Below are 20,710 nucleotides of genomic sequence, written 5' to 3'. Positions count from 1 at the left end.
AGCCACTTTGAAAAACAGTCCGGCAGTTTCACAGCTACCATGTGATCCAGCACTTCTACTCTTAGATATATACCCAAGAAAATTTAAAACATATGTCCATATAAGAAATTCGTACATAAAAGTTCACAGCAGCATTGTTCATAATATCCAAAAAAATGGAATCAACCCAAGTGTCCATCGACTGATGAACAGATAAGCAAAATGTGGTCTAGCCACACAATAGAATATTATTCAGCCATAGAAAGGATATCAATACATGTTATCACACTGATGAATCTTGAAACTAAGTAAAAGAAGTCAGATACAAAAGGCCACATATTATATGATTCCATTTTTCTGAAATATCCAGAACAGGCAAATTCATAGAGACAGAGACTAGATTAATGGTTGCCTGGGGCCAGGGAAAAGGGAGAATGGGAAGTGACTGCTAACAGGAATAAAGTTTCTTTTTGGGGTGATGAAAATGTCCTGGAATTAAATAGTGATAATGGTTGTACAACTCTGTAAATATACTAAAAACCAATGAATTGTACACTTTAAAAGAGTGAATTTTACGATACGTGAATCTATCTTAATTTTTTTTTAGAAAATTGATTTCCTCACTTCCGTTTCAGACCACCTACTGGTTCATAAAAATATAGAAAAGTTTGCAATGATATTTGACAGTTCTAATCCCACTACAACAAATGCTACAAAAAAAAATTTTCTTTTTAACCTAATTATTTATAGAGATCAGCTGATAGTCCACTTGTATTTGCTTCTAAACAGTAAAGATCTGAAAGATCCTCCGAGTTCATGATTTATCTCATAGTTTTTCTTGAATTTTATATTTTTCTTAAGCAACTGAGGCTAAAGAAATGTCTCCATTTTTGAAATTTTAGTAATATTGTCATCTAGAAACAGGTAAAAGCACTGACATTAGTTAGCACAGCCACCTTCAAGCAGTACTTTAAAATTTAATTCCTGTTCATAGTACAATAAAAAAGCTAGGCAAAAAACCATTTTTCAATATCGGTATAACCAAATGCTTTAAGCCATGAAACAAATGCAGACTTTCTTTCCCCTGGAAAATAAAAAGAATTTTAGGCTTACTCTATTCAGTACTAAGAATTTAAGTGAATTTTTTTCAAAGCTCTGCAAAGAAAACATACTCTTTATCTCGATCTTCTGTAAAACTGTTTTGTATATTATGTTTTGTATGACACTGTACCTGGTTTTCAGTATCAGATGGCTGTAAACTTTGCAGTAGCACAATAATCCACATGAAATGCTTTGTAAGCATTAAAAATAGAAATATTAATTCTAGTTTGATATCATGAGATTATACTATACCTAGTTCTACATAAGTTAAATAAGAAGACTGATCCTTCTAAAAATGCTAAGTGTAAAGAGGAGGGCTTAAATACTTTAGAAATAAACATCAAGGTTTGTCATGATTAAGCTACATTCTAAAAAAGCATCGACAGATTATAATAGGGCAACGTGATTTTCATTTTGAAGTTCAATGAAACTTGCATATATTCAGTTTTTACTCTTAAACACAAGTGGTTTATACTATGCCAGGGCTGCCAGCCCCCAAAAGATGTGAATACAGAAAGGATGATTGTATCCAACTTCGGTATTATTTTTGTAGTAATGTATATAAAATCCAACTACGGCTTGGGCAACCTTCTGGGCAACCTTCAGAGAAAGCAAGCCTAAGAGATAAAAAGTTACATCTTTTAATTAAATTATACTGTTACCTTATAAAATTGTGAGATTCTACATTTACTTCCTTGAAAAGAGAGCACTATATACTTTCCAATACAGTAACTTAGCTGATAGTTAAGATATGTCTAAATGTATGCAGAACCCTTAAGACTATAACACATTGAGTTCTTTTGAATTGTGTGTATTCAAATGATGGTATTATAATTCAGATTGAGAAACAATAAAAACTTGATAAAACGAGAAATGGCAGAAATAAAAACTGATTTCAAACCAAATGTGTACAACCTCACACGAAAGTGCATCACTGGGCAATACAGGCATTGAGTAGCTACGCTCCATGTAAAGACAATTGCATATTAGAATTCAGAAGAAGAGTTATAATACGTACTCTTTGATTTTTGTTTTGTAACTAGGTAGGCCTCAAAAAACTTTTATCAGTTTTTGTTCCCAATAGTACATCTTTTCTAAATAATTTTCACTTTGCATTCCAGAAAATGTAAGAAACAGTTTGCAAGAACTCATGCAAATATATTTCTCTAAGGCCAGGAACTGGTTTGCTAAGTTGCACTGTTTTATTCAAGTAAGAAGCCCTCTAGAATAAGGGGTCTGTACAGGAAACCAATCCCCTTCAACTCTCAGGCCTGCACATGTGTTAGGATCCCTATCACGCAAAGCCAAAAGGTAGGATGCTCGTTTGAACATTAGCAAAATGCTTTCTATTTACAGTATTAAAAATCTACTGCATGTTAAGTTTTCCTGTCAGATTCTTTTTGTATATTACAAAAGAAAAAAAAAAAACACAAAATCTTAGAATAAGATAAGAATCCTTTTTTCTTAGAAAGGTCGAACAGATACTTCTTGACATGTCCTTTACACAATGGCATACTGTTCATATAAAAGGTCTCTTATCCTATAAAAATCTTGACAAAGGCAGCCTTCTAATCCAATGCGTCCAGTTTCCGTCTAGAAACCAAGTAAAAACAAAAAAGTTCTTTAGCACATTTTCTATTCATTAATAGGCAGGCATAATAACCAAAATATATTAACTAGATTACTTTATGATTGGTCAGGAAACGGGTTGCTTTGATTCACAGAATGTGGATATAATACTCGAGTCATGAATTTTACATAGATGTCATAAATGTCATAGAATTCAAATAAAAATTTACAATAAAATTATGTCTTTGAGAGTCACTTTTGCAAGTCTTCAAGGTCATCATTAGGAATACAAATTTCTGATTTCTAGTTTTGTGAAATTACCAATCAAGAATTACAGAATTCGAAATGACAAAACATCGGAAGCATCTGCTCAATTCAGCCTTTACTAAACACACACTTACTCTACGGACTGCTACTTGATTGTTGCAGACAAGTACACCTCCTACAAATTCAGCTTGAATCCCCTCCCGCAAAAGAACTTGTTTGAAGTCTGATAGTCTTGGTTCGTTCATAAAAACTGACTGATGTCCAGGAACCTTAGATAAAGTTACAGGGAAAAGAATAACTTAAAATGGAATACCAGACACACAGTTGTACTGAATAAAGTGAAATCACACATGATCTTTAAGACATTTATTCCCTGAAGTCCTTTGACAGATCATTTCAAGACTGTAAATCACATTTCACGTTGTTATTCTGAATCTTACCTCATTATTTAACATTACAAAGCCCTTCACATTTTGGGACTGTTTCACAATCAGTTTTATTAGTCATGCCTCATAACAGCGGAGAGACATTTAGTAATGTTATGCTCTTCACTTACCCGCTTGCCTAAGGGGGTCAACCAGAGTGCCAGCAGGCAGAGCGGAACCAAAAATTCTTTGCTTAGTCCTTTGCTTAGGTCAGGGGATAATTTTCTCCTGATCCCACTTCCATTTTCCCTCCTCTCTCAGAGAGAATGCAGTAGATGCTATGGGTTTTAGTATCAGAAAGGCAAGTGGTTCAACTTAATGCTGCTACTTTGAATATCCTTTGAAGAGTGCAAATTTAGCACGAAGAAAATAATTCTAACTCCTCTCAACTCCAAGAGTAGCATTAGAAATGAATCCAATAACAGAGGCTGTCTCTCCATTCTTTATTGCATAGAAGGGCTAAAGATATCACTTGACACACATGAAGGGCTCTTATAGATTTAATACTGTTGTAAGTTAATTACCTGAAACCTTTGCCAATTAGGTAGATATCTCTTGAGAACATGTCAATACTAGAGTAGAATTATATCTATACTTAATAAAAGATTTCTGAGTATACCAAAATCAAAAGTGATTTGAACTGAATTGAGAACACACAAAAATGGAATACAGGGGTATGACATTAGAAAACTAATAATCTCTCGATTAGAAGCAGGCAGGCGATCCTCACAATCATCAAAATTTAATCTTTAAAAACCCACACTGAGAAAACACGTCGTGAAACAATTACGTATCGTATAAGATTTGCTAAAGGTTTGAGTTATTATTCCCTAGCCACACAGGATACACACGCACACACAGAAACATAACCTTGAGTAATTTTAAAAAACTCCAAAATCAGTCTATATATGACACACAGTTTAAATGATTTAAAACATAAAAAGGAAAATTTGTAGGATGACAAATTAAGGAGAAGATGGAAGCGGCGCGCACTTCCTTACCTCGTTAGGTGGCAAGGGTTCCAGAGTGGGAATGATCTCACTTTCTTCCCCTGTTTCTTTCTCATCATCTCCAAACAGACTTTTCATGGCCTTTTGTTGTGCTATGACGCTAGAATCCGAAGGGGCGTCCACTTGCATTTCTGAATCTTCTCCATCATCCTTAAGTTCTCCTTCTTCTAAAATAACTCCTGTGTCCACTTTGGAAACTCTCATGTCTAAGACACCATCTATCCAAGCTAATTCAGCATCTTTTGCCTTACAAAACTGAAGGGAGCTAACAAGGGAGTCTTTTAATCTCACCTAGATACGGAAAGGGGAGGAAGAGAAATAAACCCCACAGGGTATAAGTGAACAAATATAAGCTGTCTGTTGTTATAATTTTTCTAACTCTAGTGATGTATGTTGAAATTTGAAAATCTTTCACTCATCTCATCTTGACCATGGCTAGTGATGACCTAATGACCTGTAGGGTTACTGGAACCCTGTCCACTTTCCAAAGTGAAGGTCCTTAAAACTGACTGCACACTGGGGTCACGTGGCAATTAAAAAAAAAAAAGTTTCAATGCCAGGGGCCCTGCTTCCAGTGATTCTAATATAACAAGTGAGACTAAGACTCCGACTCCCCGCAAAGCTCCCCTGCTGATTCTTGTTTGCGGCCAAGGTTGAAAGCCACTGCTAAGTCTCGTTCTCTAAAACTTGATGCTACTTCAGGAGCACTGAGTTGTTTATAGTTTTCTCAATACACCATGCAGTTTCACACCTCCATATTCTAAGAATGGTGGCTCCTCCTGCTCTGCTCAGAGTGATTTCTCTGCCTGGTGAATTCTAATCCACTTTTTTCCAAACAAATATAGACAACACTTCTGCCTTAACTGACACCATGTCCCACTACCAAATAAGAGTTAATCTCTCCTCTATTCCTATTTTCTGTGCCTATTTTTTTTTCAATCAGGAGTAGAACCCTGACATCTGTGAATTCTCTTAAAACTTCTGAATTTGTGAACCCTCACCATTCCTCCCACCTGCATACTTTTGCAAATGCTGTCCCCTCCGCCTGGAACATTCTTTCTCCCTCTCTTTCCTATTCTACATACGACCCTGACAACCCAACGAACAACCTTTCAGCTTAAGCTTAGTTGTCACTTCCTCCAGGAAATCTTTTGAAACCTCCACATTTGGGTTGGGGTCTCATGGCATCCTGTGCTTTATCAGAGGTGTAACAGTGTGATAAGTACTATTTCCTTGTTACAAGCCCCACAGACTGTAAGCTCTGCTAAGGCGGGGTACAGGTCTGTCTCACACACCACTGCATTCCTCATGTATCTGTCCTAATCTGCAACAGAACGTACTTACTTCTTTGTGACTCAAATGCCAGCGTATTTACCTGGTAGATGTGAGTTTCGCTAGTGGCGTCAACTGTTTCATGTAGCTTTGGCATGTACACTTTAATATCTTTTCCACCGAATGCACGGCAGCACTCTGCAAGATCCTGACTGGCCTCTGGTGGTCCATGGACAATGATCAACTGTCGTGGTTTCATCTGATTGATGATCTTTTTAATGGAATCTCCATCAGAGCGTCCTTCATAGTCTATGTAGGTAACCCTGGCTCTGTAATTAGACATGATTATTCAAGCTTACTTTTCTGAACCCAAAAAAAATAATGGGAAATATTTTATTATTTCATCAAAATTAAAGATTTTTTAAACGAAGTAGGCCATGGACAACTCTTAAAAACAAATAACACAATGGAAGACAATATTATTTGCATTGTCTAAAACTAACCAGATAATACCCAGAATATATAATGAACTCCTGAAAATCAGTAACAAAAAGGACATATGCATAAAGGACATAAACATGGACTTTACAGAAGAAAAAACAAAAAAGGTAACAAGCATTTGAAGAGATAATCAAATTTGATAATCACAGTAAAACAAATTTAAACAGTACTGATATTTTATACTGATTAGACTATAAAACTTGGAAGAGTTAGACAATGCTAAATGTTAGTGAGGAAACAGGGGTGAAGGAAGCCTCTTGCTCTGCTAGTGAAAATATAAACCGGTACAGCCATTGTGGAGGAAAGTTTGTGATAATATGCACTATTTAGGCCTTAGTTATACCTAAGAATATATACTAAATGATATCAATGGACAATAAACCAGTTTACTCCCTAATGAGTTTTTTTAAATTCCAAAATGATGATTTACTGGTGTTATTAACTGTACCACATAGAAAAGGAAAAAAGGGTTTTTAAATACTGCAGATCAAAATCGTATTTTTAAGAAATTAGGGCACTAAAGACGTTTAAGTCAAGGAGTATATTTTATGAAACGAGCACTTAGGAAAATTAAACTTGGGAACTGTATAACATCACCTGCTAGTAGACATACTAAAAAGGCCAAAAAGCATGTTTCTTCACATAAAGGTACAATTTAATGTTTAACCCTCTCCTCACCACCAATTCGATTACTTTAGCATTCAAATATAATTAATGAAGAGAAAATACCACCATACTTCACAAGTCTTTACATGGAAAAAGGAAATTAAATTTTAAGAGTACAAACCTACTAGAGGATATTCAGAAATTTCACTTTTGAAACAGCTTAAATTATGTAATTCAAGTGCTTGAAATTTTATCTATTTTCAAAATGCAATGAAAGCACTTACTTTATTTCAATAGACTCTGTCATAGAAATACACTTAGTGGGAACATCAGATAAATCCTGATCCATGGGTTCATCTCCATTTGTCAAGCCAGATTCTAATTTGCTTTTTTCTTCTTCAGTAGCTTGAAGTTCCGGCACTAAGAAATCCTCTGGTCTAAATAATAAGTCTCTAATTAGAAGTAGTAACAATCAAGTTAATCTTATATATAATTAACCAGTAGATGGCATAATTTCTAGACCCCTCTTATAGCTGAAGATTTAAATATACATGTGATCCAAAGCCAGTGCAGCTTCCTGATACCCATTATCAGCTGACTGCATATATTATGTTCTTCAAGACCATTAAGCAGTACTCTTTAAGACAAGAAGACTGAGATACAAAATCATTAGCTCCCTCAAAAGCCTTCATCTTTATTTCAACGAACTACTAACACATCTATCTTCTTGTTTTTACTTCCAACATCAGAGAGAATTGTATGTGAAAATTTAAAAAAAAAATCTTTTAAAATGTTTTCTCTACTCTACTATAATTATCTAGGCCACCCCAAATCCAGTCACACTCCGCTCTAGAATCCCAGCCTCTGTTACCCAACGTCTAGCCTGCTGCAGCGGCTTCTTAGCCCCTGGAGTCCACTATCTCTACACTGCAAACCACATAATAACGACAGCAGTAGCAACCACTTACAGCGCATTTATATGAGTCGGGTTCTATGCTAAGTGCCCTAGAAACACAACTTCATTTCATTCTTATCCCCATTTTTCAGATAAGGAAATTGAAGCTAAAGAACACTGTCCACATGCTAAACAGACTGCCCACTGTGGAATGGTAAGTAAACTCACCAATGCTGGTTAGATTGCTATTTTTCCTCTCTACTATTTTAGAGAGCCGAGTAGATAGTGGAATTTTCCTAATTAAATCCAGGCATGACCTAAGTCCACTATATGTTCAAGATAGCATTGTGAAAGTACAAAGAAAGTACAAGGGGGGCCTAACTGTATTGCAGTAGCAAGGAAGAAACAGGAAAGGTTTCCAGTAGTTTGTGAGGCCAGATTCAGCAGCCTGGACACCTGGGGTGGGGAGGTGAAACAAGGCAGAAGGAAAAACATATGCAAAAGCATTAACATAAAAAAGCTGAGCAGGAGGAAACTGAGAAGGCTGAGGACCACCAGAGTGGAGGAAGCACACTGACATAACGGAAGTACATAGAAACATAGCAGAAAAGTAAGGAGAAACCAGATCGCGAAAGACATCATGCACTGTGCCAAGGCATTTGACATTTGCCTGAAAGTGACGGGAACCCTCAAGGGTCTTTATACAGGATAGCAGTGTTTTCAAATGTGAGATTAGAACATGTGATTTCGGGTTTTTTCTAATAGTGGATATTGATTTTATAGATTTTCCATGGTTCCACTCATGCTATCTTATATTCCTCTTGTAACTAAAACATGTATACAGCACTATTTGAGACATAACCCATTTCCCAAACTTAACAGAATCCCATCCATCAAAGGTTCTTCCTATCCTATGTCTTTCTTCAATGCATGTCCTTTCTCTCTTTTTTTTAAAGTCTTGATCATCTTTTTAAACTTTTCACAAACCTAAAAAAATAAAACTACAGTGTTCTTTTAATACTAATTCTCTTTATGTTCCTCAATCGATTTTTAAGTTTCAAACTACAAGTCTTCTATATCTTTCAAGCCGAGGTACTCAGAAACTAACAAGTGCACTACAACCAGAAAGACCAAATTCACTGAGCTCAAACACAGTTAATACCTCTAATGCATAAGAAAGAAAAGCTTGTTTTGCTTACATACTTGATAATTTCTCCATATTCATCCCATTTAATTCTTTCTTCTGGGGCAGGAAACATAGGATAAGACTTTTTAGCCTGTTTGAAGAAACTTCCTTTACGACTACCTTCACCTTTCATCATCAGGTCATGCTTAGTCTTATGGGCCGAGGGCTGATCAATATCTTCCTCAACATCACTCTCGTCGCTGGAATCTATATCAGCCCTAGGATGATTTTGGAATAGATGAAGGTCATAAAGTACGCAAAAGATTTTGAATTAATGTTTATAAAATTGTTTTTAATACTGAATACTAACTGAATAATGAAATTATCAATATTATTAGGTTGATATTTTGTAAAACACAGCATTAACTGCCAGTTAATAAATACATATTAATATCAGCACTGAAAGAATTTGGTATTCTAGCATCATTTCAAAGATGTAACGAAAGTAATGAAGTTAAAAGTTAAGTATCTTCAATTAAACTTTTTTATGTTAGAAATAAGTTTTTCTCGAATTACATATATAAATTTATAATTTGTAGGAAAATAACTCACTCTTTTGACTGCTCAAGCTTTTTAGCAGCTTCTTTCTTTAGTTTCTCTTTTTCCAAGTATTCTTCAAGTTCTTTCCCTTCAAGCTTTACACGTTTCCTCAACTAAAGAAAAATAGCGGACAAAAGGAAATATCGATATTAGGGAGTTAAGGCAGTGGGGTGTGAGATACATCCCATCTCTAAATTGAGTCATCGTTTGCAAACTAAATTTTCCTCTGGAAATTATTCAAGTTTCTGTTACGTGCACTTACCGATCCTATTTAGATTAATACTAAAATAGAGCTGTCACGTTTCTAGGATGGGTTTAAGGTAAATCAAACTGGTTTAAAAAATCACCAATCAGAAAAAGAAAATACGGAAAAGTATTTTTATAATTTGGTATAGGTGAGGCCTATACATGACATTAAAACCCAAAAGCCATAAAAAAAACGATGAATAAATATGGCAATATGAAAAAATAAAATCGCTTTGACATTTTAAATCTCAAAAGGTTAAAAGATATTTTAAGTTATTTGTAGCACTGTATGACTATCCAAAGCTACTTTTTCCTAAGACCTCTTCTAAATCAGTTAAGAAAAAGATGACCCACACATCAAACAAGGACAAAATATATATAATAAAAGCACTTTACAAAATAATAACTAATAACCCTAAGACAGGTCTAATTTCGCTAATGACTTTTGAAAAATGCAAATTTTTAAAAACGTAATGCCATTTTTTAATCTATGAGACTGGCAACCCTAACTACTATATGGGAAAGGGTGCCTTCATCCACTGTCTATTAGTACAACTATGTCAGAAGGTGATTTGCCAACATCTAAAAATAAAAACGTGCTTGTCATTTAACATAGCATTTCTACTTGTAGGAATTTATCGTATTGAAAGAATCACGCAATGTGAAAATAATAATAAATACATTGAAGCAATGTCTCTAATAGCAAAAAACTGGACACATTTTAAAATCCATCGACACAAACTGATTACATGAGTAGTTCTCAAACTTTTTGATTCAGGATTGCCTTAGAGTCTTAAAAATTACTGAGAACCCCCAAAAGCTTTTAATATTTTAAACTAAAATATAATTGACATAAAACATTAGTTTTAGGTATACAGGGCTTCATTTTTTGTATATTTATCAATATTTACCACATTAGAAAATTTAAAATTTTTAAATATTAATCTGTTCATTAAAAAATAATAAAACCACTACATGTTAACATTAACATATGTTTACAAAAGATAATTATATTTTCCAAAGTAAAAAACAATTAATGGGAAATAATAGCATTATTTTGCATTTTTGCAAATCTCTTTAAACATCTGGCTTAATAGCAAGCAGCTGGATTCTCACATCTGCTTCTGCATTTGATCTCTTGCAATATGTTGGTTTTGTTACAGTATGTGAAAAAAATCTAGCCTCATACAGCTGCATAGTTGAAAAGGAAAAATATTTAAATATGAATATTCTTATGAAGAGTAATTCTTATGAATATTCTTCTTGATATTATATTAAAACTCAAAAAGTGGTAGTTTCTTAAAGATTATTTGTAATGCAGGATCTGACGTCATACCAATGACTTTCGGTACTCTGTTATATGAAATATATTGATTTATCTCATATTTTGAATGGATCTTTCATTCACGCATTATTTTGTAACATCATGCATCAGTTATTTATAAAATATTGGTTTACCAGGTTACATAGATCTTACACATGCTGACAATATTTGAAAAATCACATTTGCAAATATCACCACCAATCTCATCAGAAAAGTCTTTTACGGTTAAGTTATCAATCCCATAGTGATGAGTATACATTTTCTAAAATTCTAATTTTCCTGTGAAAGTTTGAACTTTATCGAGTTTAAGCAATAAATGCTATTGTTTTCCTTAAAGTGACCAGCTCAATTTATTCCATTTTGAGAAAATATCTAAGTCTGAATAATCATGTCATTATTTCAAGTGAAAACGGTGTTCCAAGAAAAAATGGTTAGTTCAACTCACAACTCAAACAATTGTACAAGTGATTTTCTTCAAGACAACCACTGTACTTTATATGCAACACAAGTGCTTTACACATACTTCCTATCTTGTCACCCAGATTAGTTAAAAATCTTTTACTAAAAGAATTTAGTAAACTAAATAACTTCTACTGCTTCATCAAGGACGTTTGTAAGTGAAACTGACTTTTTTTCAAACAAGCATGTAGCAATGAAAAATGCAGTGACTACTAGCACAGTTTTGTGCCACTGCCTCGATATACACGAAGGCACCAGCACGCTACCTGCCACTGCTTTCACTTGTCAGTACAAATGCAGGGACAGTGAGAAACAAATAAACCCTCAATATCATCATGAAAAACAGTTTCCACCTTGCAGACTCCCTGAAGGGTCTCAGGCTCCCAAGGGGTCCTCACACCATACTTTTGAGAACCGCTGGATTAAATAATCACAGTACATATGTACTATGTATTATTATAAAATTACTAAAAAGAATTCATTCATTTGTTGTTTGTACAAATTAATATACAAATTAATATAAGGTAAATCTGTATCTACTTATACTGTTCAAGAAAGACTCAGATAAAAAAAGCTAGTTTCAGAATATGTGGATAATTTGGTCCAATTTCTTTATAAAAAAAACAGCATATAGTATGTGAATAGGGAAAAAATTGAGAACGTATATCCTTCAAAAATGTCAACAGTCATGACAACTAAATGCAGTGTGTAATCCTGGATGGGATCCCAAATGAAAAAGCAAAGGGTAACTATAAAGGACATTGTTGTGGCAATTAGCAAAAGATGAATGGGGTCAGTAGATGAAATGGTAGTATGTTATCAATGCTTATTTCCTTGACTCAATGGATGTACTATGGTTTTGCAGGAGAGTGTCCTTGTTTAGGTAATGGACACTGCTACGTTTAGAGATAATGGAACATCTACAGTTTCAAATAATTCAGAAAAAAACCCTAATATTGTATATGTATATATAGCAGAAGTGGTAAGACAAATCCAGTGAAATGCTGACAACTGGGGAATCTGGGTATACTATTTTTATGACTTTTCTGTTAACTTTGAAATTATTTCAAAATAAAAAGTAACAAAAAAATTAAACCAAAATCAAGTGATTCTAGTGTATAGCATGAATGAGTGATATACATGTTTACATCTGGCATCCCACATCTTACTTGAAAATAAATTGTTTCGAAAAGTGTCATTATTTTCCTTTACAAATACACTGTTGAGAACTTATACAGATGCCTGTCTAACCTACATATAAATTTTAACAGAACATTTACCACATAATTTAGTTTATGCCTGTTGCTATAATAAATTTTGCTCTCTATCTTATCTTTCATTTAAGATATCTAAAATTAATGGCTATATTCAGAAACAGAGTTCTAGAATAATCAACATTAAGATATTTTTCTTTCTACTCCTTCACTCTATTACCTCCAAGTTATTCCTTTTCCTAATCAAATCTATTCCAATTTATTAAGCCTTATTCATTTACTGTATCTTTGCTCTTTTTAAAGGAGTTAACTCAGGAGAGCAATAAATGTAGACAAAAAAATATATAATAAACTCTTGTCTAACATGATAAGAAATCAGGTTTATTACAAATCAGGTTAACTCAGGAGAGCAATAAATGTAGACAAAAAAATATATAATAAACTCTTGTCTAACATGATAAGAAATCAGGTTTATTACATATTCACTAATTTGCTCATTCCTGAATTCCACCAACATTTTTCTGTGTGCTAGAGATTTAAAAAAAGACCAAGATCCCTTTTCTCATGGAACTTGTATTCTAGTTGCTGGTGGAAAAAGCAAGACAACAAGGAAAATACCAGATAGTAATGAGTGCTAGGAAAAATACTTAAAGGTGATGCATTGGCAACTGAGTAGGTATTTTAGATTGGCAGTCAGAGAAGGCCAATCTGAGGAGGTGACCTTTGAACTGAGACTTGAATGATGAGAAGCCAGCCAAGTGCAAAGCTGGGAAAGAACATCATACGCAGAAGGAACGCCTAGTGCAGAGGCTCTGTCTGCTGCAGTGCGGCAGTGCAGAGCACAGAGACGGTGGAATGAGATAAGGTCAGAAAGGGTTAGAAATCAGATCATGTGGGACCTTAAAAGCCAGGGTAAGGAGTTTTGATTTTATTCAGAGAGCAGAAGGAAGACACTGGAGGGTGTCGGCAAGGGAGTGACATGAAATGATGAATGTTTAAAAGATGCCTTTGGGAGTTGTTCAATGGGTAGTTTCAGTTTGGTAAGATGAAAAGTTCATATAGTTAACACTGCTATGCTGGACCCTTAAAAATGGTTAGAAAGTGAATTCTGTTGTTGTTTTTTTTTTTTTACCACAATAAAGAGAGAGAGACAGAGAACTCTTTGGCTACTATGAGAAGAAGGATTAATAGAGTATAACCGTAAAAATAGAGAAACCTGTTAGGAAACTCTGCACAGTCCAGGCCAGCGCATTTAGCATGGGCTAGGATGGTGGCCAGGATGATGGTAGTGGAGCTGGAAAAAAGTAGACAGAGTTAGGATAGATCTAGAGGTCGAGCCAATAGGACTTGCTGCTAGATTGAATATGGGTGTTAAGGGAAAGGTAAGGAATTGAAAATAAGTTTCAGTAATCTGTGCATTAAAAGTCAGGACAGAGGTTACCATTGAAAAGGACCTAGATACAGGCTAGACAACAACTGTGTTCAACTTGCGAAAACTCATCGCAGCGTATGCTTACAATATGCACACTTTTCAAAGTATATATTCAAAGAACAGGTTTTTTTTAATTTCTAGATTTTTGGCTTGAGTCAGTAGGTGGAAGTGCTGCTATTCCCTAAGATGAGGAAGACTCAGAGAAGTCTGGGAGTAGAGGAGGAGTCACAGTAAGAGTTGTTTTGGATGTGACCAAACAGAGGAAAAAGTGATAGATAATGGACAGAAAAGGAAAAACCTCTAACGAGGTGAGAGGGGAAAGAGCATTAAGTACTGGCTATTAAAAAAATCAAAAACCTAACGTTTCAAGTTTAAACTCTGAATGCCATTTTCGTTTTTTTTTTTTGAAACTTAAACCACTTTAAATGTTCTTTTTATTAATTCCTCAAATGGCATATCAGCCTTAATTGAATTTCTAGTAATTAATATTTCCTAATACAGCATTTCATATCTGATGAAACCATTTCAAGTATTTCTCAGTTCTTTTAACTTTGTATTTCTAAGCTATTAAATAACCCAAAAGACAGTATTTTTTTACTTTGGTATCCTTGCTCCAAATCTTTCCTCAGCAAATCTGTATTTATAGCGAACGTATATCAGATTTTAGTTACTATTATTATGCTTTTCTTAAGTCCAGTTCATAGGTACCCTTACTAATTCACTTTTAACAAATTAAACATTCCTTAAAATGGCTACTATGAAGACAAAATGAAAAGCAGTCATCTGAAATTTTGCACAACTCTAACAGTTATTAACCTGTTCAGTATCAATTGCTATAAACTAAGTTAATAAGGCTAGTTTTGGAAAAATTGATCGATTTGATGGGTGGGTTATTAACAAAACGATCTTTTGGTGTAAGGTCATTTGACTAATTGTCTTGCTCCTGTAATAGGAGATAAGGCAGCAAATGCAGATGCGGAAACAGGTTAAGCTATTAGTGCTGAGAAGATAATGGAAGTCCTATCTGACTACTTCCACCTCTCAGTTGAGTTTAAAACAAGATCATGTCCCATCCGTGAGAACTGAGATGGAGTTGTAGAATTTTTGAGAAGAAAGGAGGTGTGAAACTGTCCTACCAGAAAGTACAAAAAGGAATAGCCCACAGAATGCTGAGTGCTAGTGTTGGGTCCCCTTTTGAGATGTGACATCGTAAATGTAAGGGAAAACCCATCCACACAGTATTTAACTCCAGTAACATGAAGTTGCTTGGGTATAGATAGAACTAAGCAAACAGTTCAAAGTCAAGGCTTTGCCAGCTGAGTACAGACAGAAGGATAAGAGAATTAAAGGTGTTTAAAAAATAATGACGGACCACTGACTTTTCAAAGCTGGAGGAATGATGACAGTGAAAGTGGTGAGGTTCGTGAACTCAAAGTCCCAATGGCACCAAGGAACTGTTGGCGTGGCAGTAATAGAGCAAGCCAAGCTGTAAGATCACAGTGGGATGCATGAGGAAGGGATGCAGAGAAACATAACAAGGTTAAGAGGTTAAGGGCATGACCGTGGGAGCAGAGAGCATGATCGTGGGAAGGCATGGAGGAAAAGGTCACTAAGAACTAGAGTCAAGAAACAGAGGGCCAGGAAACCGGATGGATATGAGTGCTAAGGTCATCAAGAATGGAGGCCAGAGTATGAGTGGACAGGAAGGCTGTCAACCAGGGTCCAAAGTCACCAATGAATGCCAGAGAATAACCAAGAGATTAGTAAATGTCAGGAACAAGAAGGGGTTAGCGTATTGTCAAGTGTGATGCAAAGTACATGAAAAATGAGAGAAAAGAAAAGAGCATCTATTTGAGAGGGCTGCAGGAGAAAGAGTACTATTAGGGAACAGCCAGATTCCAATTAAGGAAAGAGCGTGGAAGGAACTTTTCAAAGAGAGATTAAGACAGTGTATACGTATACTGTCTGGGTGTGGGTCTGGGGATTACCGCGGAAGGGTTCAAGAATGAGAATTTCCAAGGGGAAAAAATGGCGTAGATGACAGAGGCTCTATTAATCCCCCTGGCGACCAAATCAAGGTTGTGACAGAAACAAGGAGCGAGCAGCAAGGAAACATCACCTGGGATCTAGATGAACAGGCCACACAACTAGGGAGAGAACTAAGAAATCATCCTGCAAGGGCAGATGGAAGTATGGGGTGAGGACGCGAGGCTGCCCGTACTGAGTGGCTGCGTGGGATGGAGCCTGCGCCAGCGGCAGACACAGACTCCTCTTAAAGGGGCCACATCCGCAAGCGGACTTCTGGTGTGACAGACCTGCTCGTTCTGACCAGCAATGCTGGTTCGGCTGCTCAGGGACTTAAAGGAGGGCACGGAGTAGTTAGAATGAGGACCAAAGCTAGGCTCTCTCCCAGGCCGAAGTGCAAGCAGTATCCATTGTTCCTCTGTTGAGCCCTCCCCGCTCCCAGTGTGCAGACTCAGCACTGCCACAGCAGAGACATCATCGAACTGGATAACAGAGGTCACTCTGCCCAGAGGATTCCCTGAAACTGCCTCCTCCGACTCGCAGCCCCACCCAAGCCACATCTAGGTGTATCCTCAGCAAGTCAGGTGCTCCTTGCTGCGCAGCACCAAGAGTCATACTGGTGGCACCTGGCCTCGGTTTCTGGTGGGGCCTTCTGAGGCAACTATAAGCACAACATCTGTGCATTGCTTGCTGAATCTTAACAGGTGGCCTCAGAGGGGCCCAAGCTTGGGCTAAATTTGGCCTGCAGCTGAACCACTCAGGACTGTGCCACTGCATACCTACTACACAAAGCCGCACTAATAAGACCGGAAGATTTAGAAGCTTTTGCTTAATACATAGGAACAGACACAGAAAGGCAGCCAAAATGAGAAGACAAAGAAGCAGAAACCATATGAGAGAACAGAACAGAGATCTAGAAATAATGGAGTCAAGCAATCTAACAGATGCAGAGTTCAAAACGCTGGTTATAAAGATGCTCAAGGAACTTATGAGAAGGGTAGGTGAATTTAGTGAGAACTTCAACAAAGAGATAAAAAACAAAAATGGAAATGGAAATTATAAAAGGGAACGAGTCAGAAATTAAGAATACATTATCTGAGATGAGAATTATATAAAACGGAATAAACAAAGTGAATAAAGAAGAGGATCAAATGACCTGTATAGAGGATGAGAAAGCCAAGGACACTCAATCAGAATGGCAAGGAAAAAGAAGCCAAGACTATAGTAATAATTTAAGGAGCCTATGAGACACTATGAAAGGTAAAAATATCCATGTCATCAGGGTACCTGAAGGAAAACAAAATGAACAGCTATTTGAAGAAATAATGATGGAAAACTTCCCTAACCTGATGTAGGAAATAGACATAAAATCCCAGGATGCTCAGAGAGTTCCAAAAACCAGGAACCCAAAGAGGCCCACACCGAGACACATAATTAAAATGCCAAAGGTTAAATACAAAGGAAGAAGCTTAAAAGCAACAAGAGAAAAGCAGTTAGTTGCCTACAAGGAAGCACCCATAAAACTGGCAGCTGATTTCTCAAAAGAAACTATGCAGGACAGAAGGGCTTGGCACAAAATATTTGACATGATGAAAACCCAGGATCTACAACCAAGAATATTTTATCCAGAAAAGCTATCATTTAGAGTTGAAGGGCAGATAAAGAGCTTCCCAGACAAAAATAAGTTAAAGGAATTTATCAACACCAAACCAGTATTACAGGAAATGTTGGAGGGATTTCTTTAAGAAGAAAAAACATGTATCAAAAACAGGAATAAAGATGGCAACAACTACATTCCTATCAACAAGTACCTCAAATGGAAAAGAATTATGTGCTCCAACCAAAAGGTAGAATGGCTGAATGGATAAGAAAACAAGATCCCTACATATGCTCCCTACAAGAGACTCACTTCAAATTAGAAGACACACACAGACTAAAAGGAAGGGGATGGAAAAAGACATTGCCTTGATGCACCTAGAGGGTATCGTGTTGAATGAAATGGGTCAGATGGAGAAAGATAAATATCGCATGATTTCACGTCCATGTGGAATCTAAAGAACAAAATCAACAATAACAACAACAACAAAAGCAGAAATAAACTCATAGATACAGAGAATATTTTGAGGACTACTAGATGGGAGTGGGGTGAGGGGGAAAAAGAGGGCAAAGGGATTAGAGGTACAGGTGAATGGTTGCAGAGTAGACATGAGGATGTAGAGTACAGCTGGGGAAGATGGTTAATAATGATGGTTACTCAGCCATTAAAAAAAATGAAATCCTACCATTTGCAACGACATGGATGGACCTAAAGGTTATTATGCTGAGTGAAATAAGTCTGACAGAGAAAGATAAATACCATATGATTTCATTTATATGTGGAATCTAAGGAACAAAAAGAACAAACTAATCAATAACAGACTTGCAAATATAGTGGACAATTTGGTTATGGACCAGTGGGGGCCAGGGGAAGATAGGAGAATGGGGTGAAGGGTTAAAGAAGTACAAATCAGTTGACAGTTGGTCACGGGGATAGGGAGCATGCAAAGGGAATGCAGTTAGCATTAACATGGTGGCTAGATGGAGGGCCAGGGAAAGGAAGGAGCAATTGGAGGGATCGTTTTATGAACTACATAGATGTCTAACCAATGTACTGTATACGTGAAATGAATTTAAATAAGTTTTAAAAATAAATAAATAAATAAAATTTGGTAGCAACAACAAAAAAATAATGTTGGAATGAATATGTGGGGGGAGATTTGGTGGGGTGATCGCTTTGTGAGTTGCGTGGATCTCTGATCAATATGCTGTCCAGCTGAGGCTGGTGTGTTGTATGCCAACTATAATTGAAAAAAAAAACTCACTGAATTGTACAATGTAAACACAGGCAACTAGTTGTCTATTGTATCTGAATAAAGACGGAAAAATGAGAATTTCCAATTAAGGAGCTCTGAAATTTGTGCTATGAAAGGCTCTCTTATTCTGTTATTCTAATAAAAATCTTGAAACGATTTTGAGTTTTATTTTTGGTCACTGATTTTTATATATCATGCATAATGTATTCTCCAAACAGTGTTAAGATCAAGTTCACGTACGGCGCTTACCTCTATTTCTGTAATTTTTTCAGAAGGATTATCAATTAGGAAACGTGCTAAAGTCCCAGGAGTAGTTCTGTAAGTTAGAATGATTGAGTTTTTAGGGTCCTGACACCACTGAATAAAGAGATCCCTTGAAAATCCACATTCCAGGTCAGGTTGGCTGGCAAGTACTACTTTAGGGCTAGGTACTCGAGCCAAATCAGAAAGACCATGACATAAAGAGAGATGGCGAAACTGAAATGGATTATTTCTTTTGTCTTCAAAACATCTCATCAATTTATCACTCATCCATTCTACCTAATATGGGGGAGAAAGAAAACAATAATCAAAAAATGCTGTATTTTAACTTCAGTGTATTCTACAAGGAGTTCAACTTCTATCTTAAGTCTCTTCCCCACACTGGTTGCCTTAAATTTGTACCATTTGACAAGCAGCCTATTTTTTGCTTCGGTTCCTTTATTAGATCCTGCCACCCCAGTGTTCACCCCTAAAAATCCAATTTTGCATTGTTTCACTAATAAGTTACTTTAAATCTATTGAGAAGGCTATGTATAAGTTCTAAATGAGTATCTTAACCCAGAGATTGATATTTCAAGATTAAGAGCTTATTCAAAGGAGAAAAAATTGGACTCTAACATTTCTATCTTATAAAGTTGGTTCTATGTTTTTGTCCTTATATTACAAATTGTGATACTAAGTGTTAGAGGAGAAGCAACTTGCCCGATCTGTACAATGGAGGGAAAAACAGGACCTACTTCATAGGGTGTATAAGGATTAAATGAAATAATAAATGTAAAGCCTGAAAAATAGCTAAGTGGTAAATTTTTAGCTTTTGTTATTATTGTCATCATCATCATTATCAACATCAATCTCTTCAACAGAAAAATAAAACCCAAAGGGCAATTAAGACATTGTTTTCCACAAGCCCAAGCTCCGTAGCAAACTTCATTACAAATGGTAATGGGAAACAAACCTGGGACTTAGAAAATTCCACCACGTTATAACTGACATTATTTAGGAGTGCCAGTGAGTAAACACCCAATCCTGCATCCTTAGTTCTCCAAATCTGATCAAGGAGTTGAGCAAGTTCCAAAACTCTGCCTGCAGTGTCCACTGCTATTAATACATTGCCATCACCTCGAAGTGTTTCCAGGACATTTGCTAGAAAACAGAATGTAAAATTCCTATAGAACATAACAATACTTTACTACAAAATTAAAGATAACTTTATATCCATGTTTTTACTATAAAAGCAATAACTTATAAATAAGCAATTACTAAGCCAGGCAAAAAATAAAAAACTTTCATTCAGGCTATTACAAATATTTTTTGTTCTGTGAATATATCTTTCTAGGAGTAAAAAATAATGCCATTAACTCTCAATTTTTTTCATTGAAAAATTATAAATCAGTGATTTCCAATCCTTTTCACCCATAGTACACAGAGAAAATGTTATTTGTACAGTACACTGCAAAAATTCAATGAGTAGGCCAAATGCAACCAGCCTTAATAAACTTCATTATAAATAATTCCCAAATTTACACACACATACAACGTACACACC

At 35.9% G+C, this 20,710-nt stretch overlaps 1 protein-coding gene across 1 annotated transcript in view; it reads right to left on the bottom strand.

Moving 5' to 3' along the window:
* Positions 1-936: 936 nt before the first annotated feature.
* Positions 937-20,710, bottom strand: part of CPSF2 (cleavage and polyadenylation specific factor 2) — a 23,843-nt gene continuing 4,069 nt past the window's right edge. The window contains exons 5-13 of the mRNA XM_023538365.1: positions 20,120-20,348; positions 19,153-19,443; positions 9,364-9,464; positions 8,829-9,029; positions 7,015-7,167; positions 5,727-5,952; positions 4,343-4,642; positions 3,051-3,185; positions 937-2,673 (exon numbers count right to left, since the gene is read on the bottom strand). Of these exons, the coding sequence (XP_023394133.1) occupies positions 2,581-2,673; positions 3,051-3,185; positions 4,343-4,642; positions 5,727-5,952; positions 7,015-7,167; positions 8,829-9,029; positions 9,364-9,464; positions 19,153-19,443; positions 20,120-20,348 (1,729 nt within the window). The 3' untranslated portion in view covers positions 937-2,580. The remainder of the gene's footprint in view (positions 2,674-3,050; positions 3,186-4,342; positions 4,643-5,726; positions 5,953-7,014; positions 7,168-8,828; positions 9,030-9,363; positions 9,465-19,152; positions 19,444-20,119; positions 20,349-20,710) is intronic.

Source organism: Pteropus vampyrus, unplaced genomic scaffold (genome assembly GCF_000151845.1).
Source record: "Pteropus vampyrus isolate Shadow unplaced genomic scaffold, Pvam_2.0 Scaffold219, whole genome shotgun sequence".
Lineage (NCBI taxonomy): Eukaryota > Metazoa > Chordata > Mammalia > Chiroptera > Pteropodidae > Pteropus > Pteropus vampyrus.
This window is presented reverse-complemented; position numbering and strand designations above follow the sequence as displayed.